The sequence below is a fragment of the Protopterus annectens genome, chromosome 15.part0 (assembly GCF_019279795.1).
Source record: "Protopterus annectens isolate FY-2018-M chromosome 15.part0, PAN1.0, whole genome shotgun sequence".
Lineage (NCBI taxonomy): Eukaryota > Metazoa > Chordata > Ceratodontiformes > Protopteridae > Protopterus > Protopterus annectens.
In genome coordinates, this window is record NC_056749.1 from 136,162,750 (window position 1) to 136,178,424 (window position 15,675).

Sequence of the window (15,675 nt, forward strand, 5' to 3'; positions counted from 1 at the left end):
AAGATGGAGCCACAACGGACAATGGGAACCATCGCCCTTAAGCCTGACTAGCTTGGTCTGCCAAGCTATGGAGTGCATCATCATGGATCTCATTAACAGAGACATTGGAAACCTCCAAATACTGGACCCTACCCAGTTCGGCTTTAAGGGCAGATCATGCCGCCTAAACCTGGTGGACTTGGAGACAGTTACCAAGGCTATAGATGAGGGAAAGGTGGTCCACACAGCCTACCTAGACCTTGTAAAGGCCTTCGACACCATTCCCCACTCTGGTGTCAGACTAGCTCACCAGCCTGAACATAAACCCCTACGTCACGAGATGGGTTACCAACTGGCTCATGGACAGAACCCACGTGGTAAGAGTTGCGGGAGCTAGGTCCGACTCCAAACCAGTTACAAATGGCATTCCTCAGGGCTCAGTCCTAGGACCCCTCCTGTTCAGCATATACTTCTCAGAGGTACAGGCAAGCACAGGAGGATTATGGCTGACCAAGTTGACAGACTACTGCAAACTAGGGGCTATAATTGACTCTCCAGCTGAGACAGACCTCCTCCAAAAGGGTCTCACTGAGACAGATACCTGGTGTCAAAATCATGGCCTCAAGCTAAATACCAAAATGCATAGACATCTTCCTTTGGCAAAAACAAAGTACCCACAAACTACCACATAGGTGGTAGCCCCTAAATATGGAAGACTTAAAAAAGGGATCTGGGGACCCAAGTAGATAGTAACCTCTCCTTTGATGATCGCATTGCCAAACTGGTTAGAAAATCCTATGTGGTCCACTTAATCACAAAAGGGTTTGCATCCAGATTGAAAGAGGTCATCAGACCCATCATAGTCCAATGCCCCATTTGGGATGCACCTTACAAGACGCCTGCAACAACTGTAAAGACCACAGAAGTACCTCATCAAGAGGATCACTGGCCTCAAGCAGATGCCCTATGCAGCTCGACTGAAGAAACTCCAGCTGTACTGTGTTGCATACTGCCTACTCAAAGGTGATCTCTGCCTGACATACAAGGCCACATCCAACCCAGAATTGATGGACATGCTCCACCTAAAGAAAACCATATCCTCTCGAGCCACATGCTCCAGGGATCTAAACCTCACCACAACAATAAATAGGACGTGCTAGAGGGATAGATTCCTGTCCCAGAGACTTCCCATGCTCTGGAACAAGATTCCAATCTACATTAGGCAGAGTTCCTTGCTAACCCTCTTCAAGAGAAACCTTGACGAGTGGATGGGAAACTGTTTACCCCAGGGATCACTTAAATGGCTCTGCTGGACAGAGGCACAAGGAACTAATCTAAGGGAGCGGCAAAAGCCAACACATTACAGCTAGGCTTATAAATGCCTTCGGGTAGATAGCTAGTACCTACCTATGAACCTAAGAAATACCAGCAACATCAGCACATTTGTATAACAAGTATGATGATACAAAATCATAGCTGTTGAGAGGTATGAACTGGGCCCAAAATGTGAGCTTGCATTGATAAGTGAAGTTAACAATGAATCGACAAAACATTTTTTTTCCTGTTGCTTTAAGGATCGGAAGTCTGTCGATTTAAACCTGAAAATTTAGTCTGGTTACGTTAAGTGACAGTTAACAAGACCATACAGGTCTTGTACCTATATGGAAGCGTGTTACTACAGAAAAACCTGTATGTTTACTATTACAGCAGTCTAACAATACAGATGTTATCATCTTGGTCATTATTTAACTTCTCTTAAGAGATTTGTGTAACTTTGGTCTAGCCGAGACTAAACCACCAAATGCCAGAAGGAAAACTCCATGGTAACTATTGCCAGTCCCAAGGCAAAGGAGTGGTTTATTCCAGCCATGGATAGTGAAGTAGTTGGTCTTTTACTGCAGATCGCTGGAAGAATTAGCACTTGCTTACTGGCTGGGCATTTTATATAGGAAACATTTACTTGGCCTGCTCCCTGGGAAATGGGATGCTGTGTTTTGTATCTGGGCAAGAATTAACATGATTTGTAAATGTTTTTGGCAGATTTTATTATTTTTCATTACATACAAACTGTGACTGTAATTTCGCACCCCTAGTTACCTTATATTGGGTGACTTCAACTACCCAAACATTGACTGGAAAAACTACTCAAGCCCAAACCCCTCATTGGTAAGATCAGACCATAAATTAATCTCACTGGACATCCATATTCCGTCCCCACCCCCAGCCAAGGAAACCACAGTGAAGAACTTCTCAAAAGCAAACTTCACACTTCTCAAAACCGAGGTGGAATCCTTCAAAGGCCCTGGGACAGTGGAAACTATGGCCCAAAACGCAGAATCCTTTACAAAAGCATTCTGTGGACACCTACAGGAATGCATGGAGCATGCTATCCCAAATAAAACCAAGACTCACTCACTCCAAAAGCAGGCGTCCTGTCTGGTGGACCCCGGCCATAAATAAGCTATGTAACAGAAGGAGGAAGCTACTACATGATAGAGCAAAATCCCAAAAAGGGAAGGGCGTCTCTGATCAGTACTAGCAAGAAACTGCGATCCCTCATAAAATAATCTAAGGCCAACTTCGAAAGAAAAAATTGCACAAGACACTAAAGATAATCACAAGGCCTTCTTTAGTTATGTCAGGAACATTGGAGGCAACTCCCAGAGATATGATCTGAGTTAGTGCAAAATGACAAAAAATACACTGAACCCACAGACATTGCCAACATCCTGGCAGAAAGGTTCAGTGCAAACTCCCCCCCACCCCTCCAAAAGAGCAAATGTCTATCCCAACAGAATGTAGCCTCCCTGTGATGACAGATGCACAGGTGAGAGCTGCCCTCTCCAAAGCAAAAAACACAGCATCAATGGGACCAGACGGTGTCCCGGGCTGCGTCTTACATGAGCTCCAAGAACTACTAAACCCTCACATAAAGACCCTGTTCAATCTCAGCCTTACTACAGGATATGTACCCAAGGAATGGCATACAGCAACAGTGGTCCTGCTCCACAAAGGTGGTGCCACAATGGACCCCAGAAACTATCGCTCTATAAGCCTGACTAGCCTGGTCTGCAAGGCTATGGAGCGTATCATCATGGAAATCATAAACAGACATTGGGAACTTCCAGACACTGGATCCTACCCAATTCGGCTTCAAGGGCAGATCTTGCCTCTTGAACCTGGTCAACTTCTTTGAGACCGTTACCTTCTTTGAAACTGTTACCAGAGCCATAGATGAAGGGAAGGTAGTCCACACAGCCTACCTGGACCTCGCAAAAGCCTTCGACACAGTACCCCACTCGGGCATCATAAATAAGCTCACCAGCTTAAATATCAACCCCTGTGTCACAAGATGTGTTGCAAACTGGCTCAGGGATAGAACCCACATGGTCAGAATTGCAGGTGCCATGTCAGATTCTAAACCAGTTACAAGTGGCATCCCACAAGGCTCAGTCCTGGGACCTCTCTTGTTCGGTATATATTTCTCCGAGGTACAGGCTAACATGGGTGGACTATGGCTGACAGTTCGCAGATGACTGCAAAGTGAGTGCCATAATCGACACTATGGCTGACACGAGTATCCTCCAAAAGGGTCTCGGACAGATGGTGCCAGAGCAGTGGCCTAAAGCTAAATGCCAAAAAGTGCATTGTCATACCCTTTGGGAAAAACAAAGTGCCCACAAATTACCACATAGGTGGTAATCCATTAAGTACGGTGGTAATCCATTAAGTACGGAAGAAGTAATTAGGGACTTGGGGGGACCCAAGTAGATAGTAATCTCTCCTTTGACAATCCTGTTGCCAAAATAGTTAGAAAGACCTTCTATATAGCCCACCTTGTCATGAAAGAGTTCACATCTAGATCAAGAGACGTCATTGTGCCCCTCACTTATCAGGCCCATAATTGAATACAATGCCCCATTTGGGATGTACCTTACCCGACACCTGCAGCAACTGGAAAGATCCCAAAAGTACCTCACCAAGAGGATCAAGGGACTCCAACAGATGCCCTATGCAGTTCGGCTAAAACTCCAGCTCTTCTCAGTTGCGTACCGCCTACTCAGAGGTGATCTGTGTCTGACGTATAAAGCCATGTCCAACCCAGAATTAATGGACATGCTCCACCTCAAGATATCCAAATCCCTTAGAGCTACACGCTCCAGGGACTAACCTCAGCACAGAAATAAATAGGACATGCTGGAGGGACAGATTCATATCCCAGAGGCTCCCCTCACTCTGGAACAAAATCCCAATCCAGGTTAGGCAGAGCCCCTCACTGACCCTATTCAAGAGAAATCTTGATGAGTGGATGGGAGATCGTAAGTTTACCCCTGGGATCTCTTCTGTGTCCTTGCTAGACAGAGGTACAGTAAACTAACCTTAATATGGCTACCTTCTGTGACCTACTATACAGAGGCACAGTCAACTAATCTAAAAGGGTGGCGAAAGCCAAACACGCTCTGGCTAGGCTTATAAGTGCCCTAGGGCAGATAGCCCAAGTATCAACCTGTGAGCCTATAAACATATGTCACAACCAGTTCAGTTCACTATTGCTGCTGTCTGCCTTAGTCTCTCATGCGTGATTCATTTGATTTCAAACTACCTAGGAAAGCTTTATAGATATTTTTTGCAGTCAGAATACGGCCAGTTTGTAAAAGTAAGAGTTGATATCTTTCTGATAATTTGGATTCATTTTGCTTTAGTGCACTTGACTGTGGCATCAGCTGTTTCACAGCTCCTTTTGGACTCTAAATTATATTGGGATGATGTACACATGCATCTTTCCACGTGCACTTTTTTAAGATTCTTATTTATTGAGTTACCTAGAGAGGAATGAATTACACGTTTTGTTTTTCCTTTGTATGTGTCAAAATTAAAGCAGCATATCTATCACTAGCAACTTATAATAATTGGAATGTACTGATTACCCTCCAGATAGACAAAAAAAAAGGGTTCAGTTTGCTGATATGACCAGTCTGCTACTGAGAAGTGGAAATGGAGACGAAATATTCGCCTTTCCTGAATGCATTGCAAGATTAACAAGTTAAGGCTGGTAAACTGATTCCAATTCTTTAGCGCGTGATGCTTTAGTTGCCAGGCTACAAGTTAGAGGGCAAAGATGGAGCAGGAGTGTGAAATGTTTGACAGCTTTAACACACTTAACTGTGCCATACCGCATCCAGAAGCTAGACTAACAGCCTCAAAAGCTGCTAAACACTTAAGTCTGTGTTGTGTGGGAGGGCTAAGCATTTTGCAGCCTTTAAAACTTTTACCATTCCCTGGCATCTTTCTGTAATGAATTCTGTTTGTTGTAGCATGAGACTAGAGTATAACATCTCTGAAATTTGTATAGCAAAACTTGTGCATCTCTTAGCATCACAGGGATGCACAACATTGCCCTTTTTTCTGATTTTTGAGTGCAATCAGCATGCTCCAAGTTCTGCAAGCTTGTGCACTTCTGTGACGTCAGAGCTGCTTAACACGCTTGGTTATGCAGCCTTTAATGTTTTGCTCTAGCATGTGAGACGATGCAGTTGACTCCCTCTTGTCCTGTCTTGCTGGGACCGGACCTTAGGCTGGATAAACGAATAGCCAGTTAATCAAAAAAAGCATACAAAATAGATTCATAGGTTATAAATCCACTAGAATAACAGGATTTGTGTTGGTATGCATTTTTCTAAAGAATATGAAGTGTAAAACTCCGGTGTCTGTCATTGTTTAGCCTAGAGGAGACAGAAGTGCTGTTCTTCTCTGTCTTTTCCTAGGTCTATGGCAGAAATTTTATTGCCAGTTAGGCCGGATAAGAGGGAGTCTACTGTACTGAAATCCCCATAAGACAGTGTATCCTCATAGGACAGTGTGAGAAAGCTGTAATATATTTTGCCACACTTGTATTTTGCGTGTGTGTGTGATGCCACAGAGCAAAATACCTAGCAGTTTTTAAAGATGGAACGTGCACTTGGCATGGACTATCATCTGTCTACGTGACCGTGCTGAGTATAACGCACTTAGTGCTTTCAGTTTTTTTTCTCTGTCAGTATGTCAGAGCAGCTGAAGCTGCATTATACTAGAGAATTATGATCTGATTTCTCCAGTCATAAACGTGTTCACAAAATAGATGTAAAGATTCAACTCAAGGTATGACGCTCAAATTTAGTTATGGTTAAACAGCTGATACTCCCCCAATATTTCTAACGGAAGTTAGTTTTTGCAGTAGTGCTAAGTACAGCAGTTCTTTTAATCTTTGCTTTTCAAAATTAACTTGTTGCTCATTAGGTGTATTGATGTTTTCGAGGAGTAAGGAGGAGCATCCGTCCATCCCTTGTGGAAGAGTGCTGTTACAGTTGTAGATGTAAGATTAATGCACTCAACATGCTAATAAAATGACTTGCAGGGATTGCTGTGGCCGTTTGTTACCTATAATTTGCCACAATTGCATACTGAAGGTCATAGGAGTGCAACAAGTGTGCGGAGCCAAGACAAATATGGCATACTAGCAGTAGCTCATCAGTAACCCTAAGACAGGCAGGGTGGGTACAGGAAGATAAGAGGGGGACATTCCTGAGAAAGGCAGGTTAGAGTGCATTGTCAAAAAGCCAAGGTTTGAATGCTGCTTAAGCTTTGAAAGCTGTGTCCGTTGTTAGATTGCACAACACACACGCACAAAAAGCATAATTGTAAGGTAGCCAGTGGTTCAGTCTGGATGGTTTGCCGAAAGAAGACCTACAGATACTTTGTTTTGTTTTGGTGGGTTAACTTTATAGAAGGTTATGACTGAAGCACAGCATTCAGTACACTGTGTGTTTGTGTGAAGTGCAAGCACTGTGAGTGTCACCACAGGGAATACATGAATTAAAAATCTTGTTTATTTATTTACAGAAACAACTGAAACAAGATGCCAAGAAAGCTATTAATCAACTTCAGCTACGTACTCTGAAGCAGGGTGATCCGGTGAGAAGAACTTCAAAATATATTACTGCTTATATAGATTATGTGGGCATGAATGCTAAATATCAGGAAAACAATTTTGTTAGTTAACCCTGTTTGGATAAAATGCAAGTTTATTTTTAATAAAACATTCAGTTGCTTCCAGAATGTTTTGCAGTATTTTCAAGTATTTTTGTGACAGTTTTGACATGGAATTTCCATGCATTTTAGAGTGATATTTCAGCAGACTTTGTCATTGAGATTAATCATTTTCCATTTGTTTCTTCCACCTAGGCACTGGGCCCAGAAGGAGACAGCTGTGCAGTTTGTATTGAAGTGTACAGGCCCAGTGATGTAGTACGTATTTTGACATGCAAGTAAGTACAATTCTCAAAAGTTTTAACTTCAGCATTTATCTTAAATGAGGTCCACACAAGTAGTTTCAGTTTGAAGCATTAAGTAGACCAGACTGAGGTAGGCCAGGTAAACAGCCTGCTTTGATCAATCTTTTGCTTACAGTGGACTTGAGCCTAAGTTAGCAGATATAAAAAGGGAGTGGGTCACAGGTAGCATTCTCCGGGCTGTTAGCTGTGATACCAACCAGCAAACTGTCAGCTTAAGAGGATTACAGGGGAGGGAGAGTGTATGTGGCAGTGAACCTAGTGAGAAGTACGGGGGGGGGGGGGACTAGGTGGATGGGGATAGACTCGACAGAGAAGGCTATGTAGGAGTAATGACGCTGGATTAGTGTAAAGTACATTTTGTTGGTGATCCATTTGACACTATAGAGGGAGACTAACAGGAAAACATGGCAGAGAACAATGGTGGCTCTGATCATGGCTGAATAATAATTCATTACCATGTAGGGCATCAGGGTTGAAAGATTTGAAGAGCTGCGAGCAACAATGCATGAGTGGATGAGTGGTATTACTACAGAAACCTGGGACAGTGACGAGACCAGGCTGGAACGAGTATGTGGTTAAAGCTTATTTTTGTCTACGTAAATGGGAAGATGAGCACTTTGTGGATGCAGAGTCACCATCAGCTGTAGAAGCCAGTTGCTGGTCCGTTATGCAGTTCTGGAATAACCAATGTTGACAGCGCTCTGGAAGGTTTTTGACAACAAATGAACATGGTGTCAGGCTTGTTCACTCATTATGTAAAGCTCCTTGATTTGTCTTGGCTCATACCACTGCCACAGAGTAGTGAATTTTAAGGAATACGTTAGTACATTAAGCAGAAGGTGTTAAGTTTGGAAAGTATAATTTGAGGGGTTTTTTTGTATTTTGTAAAGCAGAAAAATTGACTGTCTAGCATTTGTAAAAACTGTGATGATGCAAAGCACTGTTATGCAGAGTTCTCTGAGAAGGCCTGCAAATAACCAACATCTTTGGCAGACAAGTTATGAAAAAATGAGTGAATTTTTTTGGTTTAGCTTGTCCCCTAGTATGGAAAGGAATGGCAGCTTGAAAAAAAAGTAAAGTTGTGGAAGGAAAACCAGTAATTGGTACATTGTTTTCTTGGATACTGCTGTGCAGCAAAGGGCTCTTTTTCAGATGCTTTTAAGAAGTGCAGACTAGAAAAGCTAAGCACAAGGTTTCATTGCCAGGAGTATTAAAAGTAGATTTTTTTTTCCTATTGGGAATGCAGCTGCTTGTTTCTGCTTAATCCACAGTGGACTACATTGTCCCTTGGACTGAGCAAGGAATCCATGTTTGCATCCTGGGGATGGATACGATGCTGAGAAATTGGCTAGGAGAGTACCAGGAGAGCCTGTAAAGGAGGAAAGTGAATTGGTGGCCTCTTGTGGTTATGCAATCTGAGGAAAGGATTCAAGTCATCACTTAATATTACTGTTAAGAAGACGGTTCATGTGAAACTTACAGTTGTAAAGTGCTGCTCGATTCCACCCAGTTTTGGTATCTGTTGGGCAAATTAGCAGAGAATTTAGCAATTTTATTTTAGCATTGCTCAAGCTTTCTTCTGAGAATGTTGTCCAAGTCAGTGAGGATAGTGGGCAGTGCAAAGGCATGAGTACTCAGTAAGTTTATTAAGATCTGATTAAATGAGGCAGTGGCTTTGTCTAGGAATAGCTATTTTAAGCAGTGCCAGTTGACATGATGCAGGTTAATGGAGAAGTAGTCATCCCTGTATTTAATGAGGATTTCTGAATAGTTTATAGTGAAGAGAATTTGTCTGTTTTACTTTCTAATGATAGTCAGGGTGGTGGTCACTTAGAGAAAATCTGGTAGCATGCCTGCTTGAGTGATTTTTATTGTGGAGGTAGTAAGTATCCAGTCCAAGATTGTAGAGTTGTTGGCCTTGCAGTGCCTTGTTGGGTTGGTGATGAGACTGGGAAAAATAAGATGTATATCATGTAGCCCAGTTTATATTGACATTGCAAAGTAAAGTTTCTAGTTTTTGATAACCAGACAGAATGTCCTCAAGTTTAGTATGTTTTTTTTTTTTTGGTGGGGGGGGGGGGGGGTACAAAGCTTTGCTTTATGTATGACTTTCTTACAGTTTAGTTGAAACTAGGTGATTAGTATTGATGCATTACATCTTGGGGTGTTGTGTACAGATGAAATTGGGTATTATGTGTTCTTGCTAAACCATTCTGCTATCTGTCTAGTCTAAGCCTACTCTAACCAGAAGGTAGGCTGACTACTTTGGATACATTTCTATGAGAACAGAAATATCTGGGGAATAGAAAGGGATCTAACCGTGTAGTTCAGCTGCATTTACATTACAGGTAAAACCTAAAGAAGTTTGATTAGATGAGTGGCAGAAGTAGGTTAATGAATCTTTAAGATGTTAGGGTAGGTAAATGAGGAATGGAAAGTAGAAGAAACCCTGCAGAAAGTAAGCCGAGATGGCTGTGCAGCTGGTATATACTGGTTGAGTGGGAACTTCAGATAGTAGGAAGCAGTGGTGCTGTTTTTAGTGGACAGCATTGTGCATCTGAATTTCACTGGTGGTAGTTTGCAGAATTTTAGATTCTTTCTGGAGGCTGTTATGATTGTGGTGCTTATACTCTGGATGAGGCACGATGACTCCTTTGCCTATTGCTGCACTCCTACTTTGAGGGGAGAAAATGAAGATTTTTGTAGTCTGGGGAGTAGTCCGTGTTTTCCTTAGCTTTTGATATTTGAACATGGTGTTAAAAGCTGAAACAGGAGTCTAGCTAGATACCCAAATATTTTGAAATGTTTCTATTATCTGTAGGTTGTATGCCAGTTTTTAGAAGTTAGACAACTTTTGTTTGCTAAACAACATAGCCTTGCAAGATTATACTTAACCTTAAAAATGAGCAAGGTTGTTTTGTAATTGGTTTTAATACTAGTAAAGGAAGGGCTTGTTCTTTAGAGCCGTGTCATCTGTGTATGATTGGGAGACAATTCTGCAGTGATTGATGGATAAAGAAAATATAAAGGGAAAAAGCAGTGAACCATGTGGAATTCAAAAGGGTGCTGAACTGGAGGCTGTTGCTCCTATGTGCAGCTTAACTTGCTGATTGGAAAGGAATGCTTTGAATCACTTAGTAATTTTGAGAATGGAAGCCTGCTAAGTTGATGTGTAATAGTGTAGCCATTATTTCAAATACCTTTGTGAGTTCCATGAAAAGTGCTCCAGTTAGCTAGTCTTTGTGTTTTGATGAATGGTGTGTCTAAGGGTGTTTAGAGTGGTAATTTTGCTTCTGCCTTTTCAGAATCCACAACAGTATCTGAAAAAAAGATCACTTGGTCTTAAATATTCAGTGAGTTGATTGTACATTAGTTCTTCAGATATTTTTCCATGACTATATAGAATAGAGATGGGTAGAAAAAAGTTTTGTTTGGATTTGGGGGGGGGGGGGGGGTACATTGCTTTGACAATTGGTTTGCCATCTGACCTGATATGTGCAGTAGAGCAATTTTTTTGCTTTGCATGGTGTCCAGGTCCTTGAATTTCACCCCTTTGAAGTAGAAGGGTGGTAGTCTAGAGTGCTAGATAGGATAATTTTCAAAGCTGCTTGGGTTTGATGGTGAGCAAGAAGAATTCCTTCAGAAAGGCCAGAATATAGGAATCCAGTTGGGATTGAAATAGCATCCTCTTTTTAGAAACCTTTTGTTGTGAAATTGGATAGTGATTTGGTTTACAGTGGGTACAGATTTGTTTGATTATTTTGGAGTAAGGTTTGAACTGACTTACTGTAGGGTAAGGACCATAATGCTCAGTATCTAAGGAGCCCTTCCCCAGATATTCTTCAAAATACATTAGTCAGGCCACACTGAACAGCCCCAGGCTACTGATAATTGTCACTGCGTTTACCAGTGGATGTTCTTGTTCCTGTCAGTAAGTTGCTCCGTGTTGCAGGCTACTGATATTTGTCACTGCGTTTACCAGTGGACGTTCTTGTTCCTGTCAGTAAGTTGCTCCGTGTTGCAGGCTACTGATATGTCACTGCGTTTACCAGTGGACGTTCTTGTTCCTGTCCGTAAGTTGCTCCGTGTTGCAGGCTACTGATATGTCGCTGCGTTTACCAGTGGACGTTCTTGTTCCTGTCCATAAGTTGCTCCGTGTTGCAGGCTACTGATATTTGTCACTGCGTTTACCAGTGGACGTTCTTGTTCCTGTCCGTAAGTTGCTCCGTGTTGCAGGCTACTGATATTTGTCACTGCGTTTACCAGTGGACGTTCTTCTTCTTCCTGTCCGTAAGTTGCTCCGTGTTGCAGGCTACTGATATTTGTCACTGCGTTTACCAGTGGACGTTCTTCTTCTTCCTGTCCGTAAGTTGCTCCGTGTTGCAGGCTACTGATATTTGTCACTGCGTTTACCAGTGGACGTTCTTCCTGTCCGTAAGTTGCTCCGTGTTGCAGGCTACTGGTATTTGTCACTGCGTTTACCAGTGGACGTTCTTGTTCCTGTCCGTAAGTTGCTCCGTGTTGCAGGCTACTGATATTTGTCACTGCATTTACCAGTGGACGTTCTTCTTCTTCCTGTCCATAAGTTGTTCCGTGTTGCAGGCTACTGATATTTGTCACTGCGTTTACCAGTGGACGTTCTTCTTCCTGTCCGTAAGTTGCTCCGTGTTGCACTGGTTTCTTTTTCTTTTTTATTCCATTTTTTTTTCAGTTTGATCTAGATCACTGCATTCCCCACCCCCACACCCATACATCTTTGCTTGGTAATACTGCGGTCTGTTTTTTTTTTCCATTGTCTGAAGGAGACATAATGTGATCTTAGAATGTGCAAGAGTTTGGTGAACTCCTGGTAGAAGCCGGTCATTTTCATTTGGAAACTGTCCCTCATTCTCCTCACAGCCCCCAGGATGCGTCACCAAATGTATGGCTGTAGTTCCAGCAACTCTCAGGTAGCAGGGCTGTATAGTGTTTTCCATATCTAGATGACTGACTCCTAGCAGCTCCAGTTATGGACAGTCTTGCTGCTTCCTGATATTCACTTCTCTTCACACTAGCCCTTCCTTGGGCATAATTCTGAACTTATCAAATTGCGTGCAGACAACCTTTCAGTTTATCATCTTCAGAGAGTACACTCTAGGCAAATGGCCTTATAAAAGCTTTCTTCCACCCTTCAAGACACTGGCCATCCAATTAGCTGTATTACAACTTATTCAGGATTTTTCTGTTATGGGTGTTTTCTTTTTTTGAGCACTGGTCCTCTTGCTTTTCACTTTTCATGGTTAACCACACCAGATTTGATGAGGGTTCTTTAGGGGACTGTCAAAGTTCTGTAGGACCAGCTTCAGACCCATTGGGTGCTCAGACAAGAATTTCCAAGAAATGTGGTGCATCTTGCAAGGTGGACTTTAGCTTTCTTGCCTAGGCTGACCCTTCAAACCCTTTCTCTTGGTGACTTTGACCACAGGTGTTCTGCCCTATGGTGAAAGGAGGTCATTATTTGCAGCAAGGCATTTTAGGGCACATGATCAACTTCTGCGGCCAGCCTGCACATGAATATTATAGAAGTAATGGCCACCTTTGTGTTGCAGGCATTCCAAAATACCTTTTCCCTTAGTGCAACTGCCATACAGTCCAACAACATGGCAATGGGTTTGGTAAACAGGCAAGTGGGAAAGTTCATTTCTAGTCTCTGTTAGCAAACATTGAAAGTATAGGAGTAGACCTTAGCTTCGAATCACCACCTCATTTCTCAAGTCTTAGGGAAATGCCAGCTCCCTAGCAGTCCAGCTCAGTCACTGCCTTCCAATACTATGTGAATACTCACATTCGCAGTCCGTAACAACACTTTTCACTGGGGAATCGTTGAGATTTCTTGCCCCCAATCAGCTATAAATGCCGCAACTGCTTTCTCAGATTCTTTCCATGGAATGATGTCCCATGGTTGCAGTCATCAGAAGTGGCCCACAGAATTCCTTTATGCTTTTCTCCTGTTTGACCTTGTTTGAGTTTCTGGAGAATACTAAGGCTTACAGTACCAAAGTTAGGTCAGTAGCTCCCTTTCCCACCCTCCTTTTTGCACGCTTTGTTTGCTGGCAACTTTATTGTTGGGAATTGTAAATAGTTTGTTTTACTGGCTTTACAGACTGTATTTCATGTGCCAGTGGTCCTTGAACCATGACCTTTATGGGGAGGTCATAGTGTAGTCTGGGAAAGTTTTAAGTCTCTGGCTGCATCTCGCCTGCCTTAATCCTATTGGTGATTGAGGTGAAACTGCCACTGCAAATCTTTTTTGTAGTATGCAACTTTTGTTTTGCTGTTTGAAACTGCTGAGCTGAGGAGTAAGTCTTACTGTTTCAGGAACGTAACCAAGCACTTTGTGCACAAATGAGTTATGAGGGACTCTTGCTTATATCTGATGAAATTGTACTTTTACAGTTAATGGTACAGTCATTGCATAATCAAGGATAATGTTATAAGAAGTTTAATTCTCTGAATGGTTTTAAATAACTAGTTAGTCGACTGAAATAGATACTTGTACTTGAATATTTGAAAATACTATGAAACAAGATTTTTAGTTAAGGGAGATTGTTACATGGTGTAGAGTGGAAAACAAGACCAGAGTATCTTTCAAGCACAGACATGCCAACTAAGAACTTGGAAAATAATTATTAAAAAGAGAAAGAGCAAGTGAAATAAAAATGTGAATGCTTTAATTTTAATTATATGCCAGTCCTTTGATCTGTTAACGCAAGTAAGAGGTGACTTTAGACATGGGAAGGCTGAACTGAAGAAAGGACGGGGTTATGATCAAGGCTGAGGAACTGGATAGCTTCACGGTTGAATGGTAGGCAACAGACTTGAGGTAGGGATGATATCAAGATTTTGGCAGTTCTGTTATGGGTCCAAATACTCCAGTGTAAGCATCTCTTGGAACGGGAGACAGGATGAGCCTTTTCAGTGATGTACAAATAGGTGCAGCAGTGGTAGGTGGAATAGTGTTTGGAAGCTCTCAGAAAAGCTGAGCAGAAAGGTACCATTCGAAGCTGGTTTGATGTAAATGTCAAGCAAACCTAGACTATAACATCCCTGTTATGAAGTATTAGCTGAGGGACTGGAACGGATGGTAATGGAGCAGAAAAGGCAAGTGTCCATCGCACCTAGATGGAACCATTAACTGAGCCTTAGTGAGATTGCAACTTGAGTACTGTTTGTAGTTCTGGTAGCTATACATTGAAAGGTGCATCAGGTTACTTGAAAGAATCTAGATTAAAGCCATCTGAAAGAAAACACTGAAGGGAGGGTAAGGGTTATGACCAGGGACAAGAGAAGCTAGAGCTGTTCATTCTAATGGCCTTAAGAGACGAGGGAAATACCAGTGCACAAGACCATATTAGGTAGACGTGAAGGATTTCCTTGAACATGAAAGGATGGAGGAAGGGGTATACAGAGCAGATTGTGCAGACTACTCCCTGGATCGCCAAAGTACTTCTTCACTAGAGGGTTATAGACACCATAAAATGGACTATGTGAATACAAAATGGGGGAAGGGATTCCACAAAGCTATTGAAGACTGCATGGATACATGGAGAAATGAGAGGGAAGATGTTTTTTCTTGCATTAAGCAGATGTGATTGTTTATCATCTGGAGTTCTATATAATGTACACAAAGAGCATGGTGACTATTTTCAGTCACTGTGCAGCAGGTACATGAAACCTTTTGCTTGATGTTCAGCGATCAAAATTTTTCATTGAAAAGTTGTTTGAGCATCTCGTACAAATCTATGCCCTAGTGATGCATGTGTAGAGTTTGAATTTTGTGTCCTTGGCAAACGTGGTTTCATCATGTAATAGATTTATAGATTTATACCAAGGCTGTGGTAGGTCGGGCGTTGTAGGCTTAACCAAAATTCCATAAAGAATCATTGAAGGTGAGTTAGTTGATGTGATGTCAAGAAGCGGGATTAATTTGGGATATATACAGAGAATATTTTGAGTTTGGATTATACTAAAAGGAGGAGAGAGAGGTCAGGGAAAAGCAAGAAAAAGTGAAAATGAGAGGACCGAGATGAGTGTTCAGTTCAGCATATTCAAGAGTTTGTAGAGTTTTCAGGATCCAGTCTGTTCACCTAACTGATATTTGACTTTTGCTAAGATTTTATTAATATGAAGATCAAGCTTGTTCCATAGGTGAGGGAAGCAGTGGGTATTCAATTTATTCCAGAATCTGGACTTGATATTTTAGCGTAAAACTAGGTCTTTAGAAATGGGTATTTATTAAATAGGTTTTCATTTCAAGGGAAAGGAAGTCACCAAGACTAGGGTTTTACAGAACTCCGAAGGTAAAGCACAAATGACATCACAGAAT

The 15,675-nt window shown here is 42.0% G+C and overlaps 1 protein-coding gene across 2 annotated transcripts in view; it reads left to right on the top strand.

Moving 5' to 3' along the window:
- Positions 1-15,675, top strand: part of RNF128 (ring finger protein 128) — a 1,151,289-nt gene that overhangs the window by 940,340 nt on the left and 195,274 nt on the right. For both annotated transcript variants that reach the window (XM_044057624.1, XM_044057623.1), the window contains exons 3-4: positions 6,859-6,930; positions 7,201-7,283. In XM_044057624.1, coding sequence (XP_043913559.1) covers positions 6,859-6,930; positions 7,201-7,283 — 155 coding nt within the window. The remainder of the gene's footprint in view (positions 1-6,858; positions 6,931-7,200; positions 7,284-15,675) is intronic.